The sequence below is a fragment of the Thermobia domestica genome, chromosome 7 (genome assembly GCF_964235325.1).
Source record: "Thermobia domestica chromosome 7, izTheDome1.hap1.1, whole genome shotgun sequence".
Lineage (NCBI taxonomy): Eukaryota > Metazoa > Arthropoda > Insecta > Zygentoma > Lepismatidae > Thermobia > Thermobia domestica.
Window position 1 is genome coordinate 241,325,187 of NC_137460.1, and position 11,623 is coordinate 241,336,809.

The window sequence follows — 11,623 nt, forward strand, 5'->3', positions numbered from 1 at the left end:
AAAAAAAAAATGTTTATTAATAGCTAAAAGTAATGACCTTTTCCGTATACACTCTGTATGTCCCATTGAAGTATTGTATATCTTTGATAACATTATCTATTTATTTTTATCTTTTTATTTTTTTTTTAATTTAGGCAAGATTGAATGTTGTTGAGGATAGTTTCGAGTTGTGAATTATTTCTGTTTTCCAAAGTGGAATCGAAAAAAGGTGCAAGAAATTTTTTAATTGCTTCCATTAATTTCTGTTTTTGTAATCTAATTCCATCGTATGTTCTTTGGTCCTGAACGGTGTTTTGAAATGTTGCAAACACTGTTATGTTGGCTTGGGCAAAATAAAAAAGTTGATGGCTGAATTGTTTTCTCCTTTGATTGTAGCAATGAATGGTCCTTCGCCATGAGCTTTTGTTTTCGTAAATTTTGATATACAGAAAGTTTTCTTTTATAGTGACAGTCTTCTTCTGTTGTGTGAAGATATTAAGGAAGTCCTTCTGGGCTTTTTTGCAAATTTGAGTTTTTGGTATAATTCTAGGTAAATGAATTAGATCGTGGTGAGGTTTGCCGATATGATAGTTCAGGTGAATTACAACCTGAATATGTGTCTGTTTTTAGTAATGAATATGTTGTCATTTTGATTCCTTCTTCTTTTTTCTGGAGGAATGTCAGAATTCTCTTGTTAAGGAATCACTAACAGACACATATCTTCAAATGAAACTGTTGATGAGTACAGTTTGTTGAGCGACGTGAACTTAAAATTTGATTGAAAAGGGGGTAGGCGAGGTGAATTCCTACCTAGAGGTTGTGTAGTATTTGTTTCTGCTTGGGTTTTTCTCCCTACCATATTGTTTGCTTCGTTAAAAGATAATCTTTCTTTAGCCATGAGTTCCATGATTTTTTGTTGTTGTATTCACTCCAGACAATGAGGAAAATTCGCAGCATGGTTATTTCCACAATTTACACAATGTAAAGGATTAGTGCACCAAACCTGCGCGTGCTTTCCAGCGTTTTTTATGCAAAGATACTTTTTGAGTCGACAACTGCCCCTCCTATGGTCAACCATTTATGCACTGGCGTATTGTAGGAATATTCGCATTGTACTGTTCGTTTGATGTAATAAAGTTTTACATCTGTGGGACGGACTTGTGAATCGAAAGTTAATATTATTGTGGATGTGGGTTGTAGTTCACTTTTTTCCCCTGTAAATTCTTCGTGCTGATGTTACAGTTACGTCACATTTTATATCGTTTAGTAGGTCACTGATTTCAATATCTGTATCTACTCCTTTTACTACACCAGTTGAGTATATCACATGATAGGGAATAAAAGCCTCCCAATTATGTTGTGTTAGAATAGTGTGATCTAAAAAATTGTTTGCCTCTTTCTCTGAGCGAAATTGTATTTTTAATAAACTTTTGCCTATACTGTTTATTTTTTCAATTCCTGAGATTTCTGCGAAAAATAATTTTCTGCTTATACTCATTATACGAGGGTGGGTTGATTAGTTCTCAGCCTCACCAAGAGAACAAGTAGATAGGAAGCGAAGTTTGGTGTTTTTTATTCAACATATTCCCCTTGTCCTAGCCTATTCGGACGTGGCGAACCGCTGTAGCGTCATTCCGCCGATTACTGTTTCATCGTTGGATCATAGAAATATAACCAGGTTACGTCAACTGTTACCAGCTGTTGTAAAAAATTGGCCTTATCCGCTTGAAATTGGGACAAAACTGCCTTACTTGCCTCCACCCGTTCACACCTCTGATCTGCGTTCAAAAGTTTCGTACTCCATTTTGCCGCGACCTTCCTCATACCCAAGTCTTTATGGATAACTTTCCACACCCGTTCATGACTAATGCCCAATGTGTCCTCTATCTGTTTGAGCGGGATTCGGCGATTGTCGTGAATCATCCAGTGAATGGCGTCAGTCATCTCGGAAGAGTTCACTGAAAGTGGTCTGCCACATCTTGGATCATCGTTCAGACCAAAATGCCCACGTTTGAAATTTGCTGTCCATTTGTTCACAGTGGCATACGATGGCGCCTTGTCCTCCAATGTCGTGACAAGGTCGTTGTGGATCTCCTTCGGCGAGAGTTTCTTTAGGAAGAGGTACTTGATGAATGCACGATGTTCAAATTTACTAATTTCCGGGACGCGGACTGACATCCTCACTTTGGACCTGAAAAAAAAATAAAAAGTGGTTTGATCAAACCAAATTTTGCACAGTAGCTTCACAAATTATGAGCCTCATAAACGTATATAAATTTTATATCTAGCTTTGTTTGCACCTGGGTAGGCTGAGAACTTATCAACCTACACTCGTGTGTTTGAGTCCTGTATCTTCATTGTTAGATTTTAGAAATACATAATATGGTGCGTGGTGATGAGTTTAATGTTTCACTTTTTGTATTTGGGTATGTGTTATTTGTAATATGTACATTTGCCGTTAAGCTTTTGAGGATGTAAATCTTCACTTGTATTTGATTTGATTGGTAAGGTGCTTTTACAAATACTTTTTTCACTGTAGAAATTAGCTTGTTTACGTCCAGGAACTGAGACCGTATCTCTTCAGCAATTCTGTGAAGTCCATGAGCGATGCATCTTACATATGTCATTTTTGGATAGAATGCCTGTAAAATTTGCCCAGCTGCTAACATATAGGAAGCTGCTGGATATGTGAGAAGTATAAGGATCTTATCCTCCCTTTCAGCACCTGGCCACAGAATACCTAAAAAAAGAGAGAAAAGAAAGAGATATATATGTGTAGGCTTTAGCACCAAGATTGAAGGACTTCTTTGAAATACTGAAATCAAGGATCCATATGATCCTTTTTTAAATTTGAAAAATAAGAACTAAATTATAGATTTATTTTCGAATTTGTTTGTTAGTTATTGATTGTTATTGACGCTATAAAGGACTACGACTGAGCCAGGGGACACGGTGGCTCACTGGTAGAGCGTTTCCTCTGGTGCGTGGGTTCCTGGTTCGATCCCCGGACAAGTAAGTTTGTCGTGAATAACATCGTGTCCGTGGGTTTTCTCGGGGTACTTCCGTTTCCCCCACATTCTCATTCCACCAATTCTTCTATCGTCATTCAATTGCTTTAATCATCGTCTTAGTTAGCATGAAGGGCATAAAAACGAGAAGTGAAACTGAAAGATTTTTTTTTTTTTTTTTTTTTTTTTACGGCAGGGCGGACTCCTCATTCCTCGGAATATACTTTTGCTGGAAGATATTACGTTTCACACAGCCAAGCACCCATATTTTATTTTATTTTTTTCTTTCTTTTTTTTTTGGCTGGGAGGGGTTTAATAGCACAAGACACTACGTTTATGTAGTACTGATTGTTATTATTCTACACACACAAAAAAAGAAAAGAAAATGGACATGTAATTCTTATGTACCGGAGAAACCTATATTCTCAGAAAAAATAATAGAGCTAGATTGTTTTTTTAAGAAAAGGAAGTGTAGGCAGCATCTTCAGGCAGTGTCAATAATTTCTCCGTTAAGCCACTATATTTGTATTAAGAAAGCGTACAAATTTCTGTCGAGTTACGAAGTTCTTTTCTGGGGCGTACTCGGTGGATCACCTCCGTGGATGTAACCCTGGTTCTAAACACGTGTGATTCACTAATTTTTTCTCTCAGTTATAAAGAAAATAACTTACTGAAAGCATCACGGACGAGTCGGGCAATACTTGAATTGTTGGTTTTCTCCAGCTCTTTACACAGTATCAAGTGAGGCGAGCCTGGTTCATTCGGGTCTAGCTTTCCAATAACAACATTTCCAATATATCTACCGCATGAATCGATAGTTTCATCAACTGCTAACCATATTGGAAAATCACCTATGTCTTCTCGGATCTTCTGTAAAACCTGTAAAGAAAACTTTTAACAGTCAGTTAATAAAGAATCGATTTTAACGAAGAACCACTCATAGCAAATCAAACTTCTGAACAATATCGTTAACTGGAGTACCCTCCTCCTTCATGAAAGATTTTTAATTGTAGATTAATTCCGGCTACGAAATTTTTCGGTACTAGTTTAAAAAAAAGATCAGACACCATCCAAGATTGTCACGTAAAATAATAATAATAATAATAATAATAATAATAATAATAATAATAATAATAATAATAATAATAATAATAATAATAATAATCTTTTGGCAAAACTATAATACGTTCCAAATACATGTCATTCCATCTTTCTTGAAAGTATGTCCTTCTAGAAAGCAATTTAAAAAAAAGGTTGGAAAAACTAAACAAACAAACAAAACTAAGAAAAGAAAAAAACAAACGTTTGAGGCGAGGTAGATTTCAAATATCAATTTGATGAACCATGGGGCAAAGTTGCATAGGTGCAAGGTTAATAAGCAACTGCCCCTATTTTCCTCCCACAAGGGACGCTCTGACATAAACACATCTCTTATATTAGCTGATTGTGTTTACTTAATGGAATGAAATTGTTGTTCTAACTAGCCGTGACATTTGTGTACAACTTTACAAGATTTACAATAAGACCTTACCTCACAATAAATTTTGTACACATATTTTTTTCTTAGATTCGACTCATCGGGAATTCTTCTCTGGCAATACTTCGAGAGGAATGCTCGAAATTGAGAATTATTCACTTTATTTAAAGAAATATTGGCTGCTATCAAAGCTTCGCATATGTTCTTCGAAAAGGAGTCTCCTTCGTTTTTCTGCTTGTTAAATGCTGCTTCTAAAGTTTCCTGACTACAAGTACTCTTCTGCTTATTTCTTATGTGTGTATCAGTTTTAATATTCTGAACTACTTGAAAATTCTTTCCTCATGCCACCTGAAATTAATAAGGAAAAAATCATGATGTTAAATTTATAGCAATTATGTTGACTTCCACTTGTAGTGTATACCATTGGAGTCTTTTATGTACGAAATTTCTACAAGAAGTAGTCTTTGCGCCATCATGTGTTTGTCACATGCTGTTCGAACATTCCTGACGACCGAAAAATGGAAAGGAAGGATGTGCTATAGTAACCGAACAAGTGAGTTTCGTGAAGCTACAACAGATTTCCAGGCTATGCAAGTTCAATATTAAAACCGAAAATTAATTCGTTCATGCAAAAAGAGGCTTCAATCACCAAAATGGCAAAATTCGATTAACAACGCATTTTTTTGTTCCTATGTTTCTATTTCCTATGTTCCTATGAATAAATTGTTTCAATTTAATTCATCCAGCATTTTATAAACATTTGTAAACTTCGATTTTTCTAAACAGAATGGGCTTCAGTCAGTGACTGAAGCTCTTTCTGCTTGGAGATTATATTTGATTTATATGTTTTGGCAACAGCATTCGATTAATGTAATTTTTGCCACATGGAAAACCCACCCGGACGCAAATTGCAGGGTTCGAAAAGAAGACATTTCCAGGAAAACCAAGACATATGATAGCCAAACGTATTATAATGTTCTTAGATTCCTAAGCTAATTGTATCTCAACTAATTTACCTAACCTAAAATTAATTGAAGTTCTCTTGTTATAAAGAGAATTTTGGTAAGATCTGCAAGTCAAACCATTGACAGTTCAGTGACACACACATTCAAAATGTACAAAGACGAACAACAAAAACCAACATTGCCACCACCCGCAGCTTATGCCGCCTGTAAAATTCCCATCAAGAGTGCTACAATCGATGACGTCAGGAAACTTCTGTTCTATGTCCCCGATCAGTACAAACACTTCTATGAATAGGCCATGAATTGGCCCACAGTTGAGATCCGGCCAGAAGTCCAAGACGATTGATAGTTTATTTATTTATTTATTTGAGAAGAAGATACCTTAACAAAATTTTCAATACATTGTGTTGTTGTAAATTAATTAATGTTGTGAGTAAACATATTTTTGTTTCCACTTGGGGTTACGTTTTCATAACTACTATAGATTTTTAACTCGGCAAAAAACGTATTGACAGACACAGTTTTGTGTAAAAAAAAAAAAAGCAACAAAATAATAAAATTGCATAAATACAGAGTTTCGTCTATAATATACGCGCAAAAAGGGCTTCAGTCCATAGCAGAAAACAATTTTGTTACCATGACAATGGGCAAAAAAAAATCCTCTACAACAGTCGATTAATGTAATTTTTATCTACATGAAAAAAAACATTTGGTTCATCTCCATTTTTATAGTTTCAGAACTGTAATATTATTTTTCTATTTTTCTCAAAACTTTATCTAATTCAAATAGTAGATCTACAATTCCAGTTGCAATGGAGAAATAAGGTTAGAGATGAAACTTATTCTTGGGACGATAAATCTCTTACCAAGCCATTTCCCGATATCTGTTACCGTTTTTGCTTTATGTAAATCAATATTTACACTAGAAGTAGCTGTAAATTTCTACCACATCCGGTTTCAGTAGCGAGGTGGAGGTGGAAACGATATATTACCTTCAAACGATGAATCGATTCCCAGGAAATCCTTGTTGCTAGCTACTATCATTGTTGACTTATGGGTATGAATGTTTAAACCAGGACACGATTTCTAACACTTTCGGTTTAGATAGTCGGAGGTGATTTAACCTATGCTTGGGACGCTGAATCGATTCCCGAAAATCGCTTGTCGATGTCTCTTGCCGTTTTTTGTTTAATACCTGTTGACAGTCGGACGGATGGAAAATTCTGTAAGACTTTCAGTACCTATGAATAACGTATCTTGGAAGTCCTATAATTGCGAATTGAGAGTATCTGCAGTGTGCGAAATAACCGCTTTCGCCAAGGAGGAGGGGGGATATTAGACTTCCGAACTATGCTATGCATAAAACTTCGAAGTCTTATAGAACGGCGATGTCTCCGACCGTCTGACTACAGGTATCATAGCAGAAACGGTAACAGAGATCGAGAAGTGGTTTTCGGGAATTGATTCAGCATCCCAAGAATAGGTAAATCTTCGAAATCCTTCGATTTAAACCGGAAGTGGTACAAATCGATCATTCCGATTTTCAACATTGATGGCCATAAATCAAAATCAGTAATAACTAGTGACAAGCTGTTTTCGGGAATCGGTTTAGCGTCTCAAGGATATATACCATTTCAACCCCTATAGTTCTAGTAAAACCGGAAGTGGTAGAATTTTCTATCTCTTCCGCTTTCAATATTGATCGCCATAAGATAGAGCACAAACACTAAGATATACTGAGAAGGAGTTTCCGGGAATCGATCCAAGTCTCAAGAATAGGTTTCTTTTCATTCGATAACGCTCTATTCAAACCGGAAATAGAGAAACTGATGGACTGTATCACACAAACGCTGGTTCGTTCTTTAATAATTCGGTTTAATAATATTGTTAATATTTCTTACAATTCCCGAGTTAAAATAAAATGCACATTGAACACTACGATGTTGCAGCTATAGGCTACGCGCTCACTCACCCACTGCTGCTATGCACAGTTTCAATAAGCACCTACCCTTTCTTCTTCTTCTTCTACAGCTAACAAGTTACATTAAACAAACATCTTTAAACAAATCTAAACAATTTAAATCAACAAGTTAGGACTAAACATAGCCCCCACCCTTGAACGATCTAGTTCAAGATACACACAAAAGATGAATTAGTAATATATTGGAAGAACTGCAAAAATTGAAACAATATATAAATGGAAAAGTTCTGTTACTATAAGTGGACCTGTGTTCGCTCAAGTTTTACCAACGATGAACAATTGTCAATAATGGAGGTATCAATATGAACATGCATAGAAACTATATGTTTTCTTTTCTCTTGATTGACTAACTTTGAATCCACTGTATATTCATTACACTCTGGGAGAATGGGGTTTTTGATCCACTCTGGACCTGAGAACCATAAGTGATGTACAAGTAAGGAAGAAGGTAATAAACCTCGAGAACCACAGTCTGCTGGATTATTCTTTGAATCCACTTTGAGCCACTTCACTGATGGCAAAAGAGTTTGAATCTTTGCTACACGATTCGCGACAAACACTTTCCATCTGCTTGAATCTGAATTCAGCCACGATAACACAACAGTAGAGTCAGAATAGACAATTACATCATGCACTTCCAAACGTAATGAATTTAATATGAGATTCATCATTTTAGCTAATAGCAAGGCACCACAGAGCTCTAATCGGGGCAAGGACACTTGTTTGATTGGAGCAACCTTCGTTTTTCCCATAACAATGTTCACACTCACTTGGCCGTCTTGAGATACAGACCTCATATACACCACTCCACAATAGGCCTTTTCGGAAGAATCACAGAATCCTATTAACTCTCTTCTCGTAGCTTGAGTGATAGTGATACACCTGTTGATTTTGATGTTTTTCAATAAAGAAAGCTCTGAGTAGTAATTCCTCCATTTTCTCAAAATCCATTCAGGAACTGGACTGTCCCATTCTAAATTTAGTTTCCAAATTTCTTGCAATAATATTTTTGCAATAATAGTAGTTGGAGAAATCAAACCTAATGGATCGAACACTTTTGCACTTTCTGATAAAATATTACGCTTAGTTACAACTGACTCAACTGACACAAGATTGACATTATATGAAAATACATCATTTGATGGATACCACAGAATTCCTAACGTTTTCACTGAATTACTACTATCAAAGTCTAAACTACTCGTCGCTTGTTTCAAATGAGAGGGTACGGAGTCCAAAACGTTGGGACTGTTGGATGCCCATTTTCTCAGTTCAAAACCTCCTTTCTGCAATAATGCACTGAGTTGTTCTTGTAACTGATTTGCTTCACTAACTGAGTTGGCACCACTGATTAAGTCATCAACAAAAAAGTCTTGCATTACTACAGCTGCTGCAAGAGGAAATGATTCTTGTTCATATTTCGCTAATTGTTGCAAACTTTTCACCGCTAAATATGGTGCTGAAGCTGTACCATAAGTTACCGTTACAAGCCTGTAATCTTTGATCGGAAGATTAGGTTTTTCACGCCACACAATTCGCTGGAAGTCTCTATGTTCGGGTTGGATTCTCACCTGTCTATACATTTTCTCAATATCAGCAGTCAATGCCACATTATGTTGTCTAAAACGCACAAGTAATGGAATTAAGTCACACTGCAACCTAGGTCCGACAAGTAACTTATCATTCAATGACACATTAGATGAAGTTTTACAACTACCATCAAAAACTACTCTCAGTTTTGTTGTAGAACTGGAATCTTTCAACACTGCGTGATGAGGTAAATAACACACTTCATTGGTTGGTTTCAGTATTTCACTTTCTGGAATAATCTCCATATGCCCAAGTACCTCATATTCATGCATAAAATCTACATATAATTGACGCATTTTAGGCCTCTTCTTCAACCTACTTTCTACTTGCTTAAGGCGTTTAATTGCCACTTCACGTGACTCACCAAGTCTTGCACTGTTGTCGCGAAACGGTAACTGCACATGAAACCTACCTGTCTCATCTCTTTGATGGGTCTTCTCGAAATAAATTTCACACTGTTTTTCTTCTGACGACATTATATTTTGTGTAGGAATATCTTCCAATTCCCAAAACTGTTGCAAAATTCTTTCACTGTTGCACTGGATATGATATGTTGACGCTGTGAATTCTTTACGTCGCACTTCATCGTCGCCAACAGAACCAAACAACACCCATCCTAATTTGGTGTTCACTGCTACGGGAGAACCATTAACACCACTACACACACCAGCCAATAGCAATTGAGGGTAAATATCTGCACCCAATAACAGATCGATTCTGTCAGGAACATTAAAATTCGGATCTGCTAATGTTAACTTTTTAACATGCGACCACTGCTTGCTTTTATGAATATACCGTTTTGGTAGCATACCTGTTACCTTTGGCAACACTAACGCTTCTATAGAAAATTCTGATTTAACATCATAACTTGATGTAAACACAATATTAACAACACCTTTTGCCCGAGCAACGTTACTGGAACTCAGTCCCGAAACATGTACATACACAGGCTGTTTTTGTAAACCAAGCCGTTGTGAGCAGTTTTCTGACACAAAGCTTTTTTCACTGGCTGAATCTAACAAGGCTCTCACAGGTAGTAAATTACCATATGAATCCTTCACCATCACTACTGCAGTTTGTAATAACACTGCATGTTGCACATTAGTTTCACTTGAAAAATGAGTCCCCACTAAAACACCTGAGTTCTGTTTATTTGGAAAATGAAGTAAAGTATGATGACGTTTGCCACACTCACGACACGATGCTGATTTGCAACTGGACAGTTTATGATGAGATTGTAAACAATTAAAGCATAATGCTTTGTTTTTCACTAACGAATGACGTTCATCAACTGACAGCGAAAGAAAGTCATCACATTTATGCAAAGGATGATTTTTGCTTTTGCACTGGCAACACGAAAATTGAGCTGAAGCATGGTGCGCTATTGTTGATTTTTTATTACTCTTGTTTGACTCACTAGGTGGGGTTGATTTTGCATTGGAAGTGCTACTTGCTAATGCACGACACCTATGATCTATGAATTTCACCAATTGGTCGAATGTTGGTAGTTCACTGTCTGACAATGAAAGTTCCCACTGCCTTTTTGTTTCACTGTCTAGCTTCTCTGTTATATGAAATATAAGCAAAGGATCCCATTCGTTTACTTTTATGTCCAACACTGATAACGATCGCACACACTCAACACTTGTATCCAACAACCGACGTAACGCGCCAGCTGATTCTTGCTGCACTTGACCTTGACTCACAAAGCGCCGCAAGATGGACGTGACTAATTCTCGTTTATTTTGATACCTTAAATTTAACAGGTCCCAAGCTTCTTTATAGTTATCGTCAGTTATTTGTATAGATTGAATAAGTGTTGCTGCTTCACCTTGCAGACTAGTTTTTAAGTACTGAAGTTTTTGTGCACCCGTTAATTTTTCATTATTATGCACTGCTGCGATAAACAAATCACGAAACGAAAGCCAATCATTTAAGTTCCCGCTAAAGCATGGCAACTGCAATTTTGGAAGTCGAATTTCTGTTGTGTTCTTTTGATTATTCTCATCCCTAGAAGAAGCGTGAGATATTTTACCCTGCACTTCCACTAATTTCACGTTAAGCTTTGTAACTCTATCTTCAATAGCAGCAAGCTCTTCTTCTTGCACCAAATAAATTTCTTCTTCGGCACACAAATTACTGGCTAGCAACAAAAGCTCATTTGTTTCACGTGACAGTTCACTCACTTTGTTTTTGTAGACCTGAACTACACTAATATCTTCCTGTTCTGTGATATTGTTTATGCAGTTTTCAGCACGAGTGACCTTGCCTTTTAAAACACGATTTCGGGAATTGTAAGCTTCCATTGTCGCCCACACATTTTTTTTTCTTGTTAACACACAAGTCCTAGCACGTAGGTCACATAAAACACATAAACACGTATTAACATCTGGGTAGGAGGACCAAATCTTTATGATGGACTGTATCACACAAACGCTGGTTCGTTCTTTAATAATTCGGTTTAATAATATTGTTAATATTTCTTACAATTCCCGAGTTAAAATAAAATGCACATTGAACACTACGATGTTGCAGCTATAGGCTACGCGCTCACTCACCCACTGCTGCTATGCACAGTTTCAATAAGCACCTACCCTTTCTTCTTCTTCTTCTACAGCTAACA

The 11,623-nt window shown here is 36.6% G+C and overlaps 1 protein-coding gene across 1 annotated transcript; it reads right to left on the minus strand.

The window, feature by feature from the left end:
* Window positions 1-1,620: 1,620 nt before the first annotated feature.
* On the minus strand, window positions 1,621-11,306 carry LOC145689629 (uncharacterized). Its single transcript, XM_081763818.1, has 4 exons — window positions 7,677-11,306; window positions 3,659-3,866; window positions 2,551-2,719; window positions 1,621-2,170 (listed from the first exon to the last, which is right to left on the minus strand). The coding sequence occupies exons 1-4, from the start codon at window positions 11,304-11,306 to the stop codon at window positions 1,621-1,623; spliced, it is 4,557 nt and encodes a 1,518-aa protein (XP_081619944.1).
* Between the last annotated feature and the right edge of the window lie 317 nt (window positions 11,307-11,623).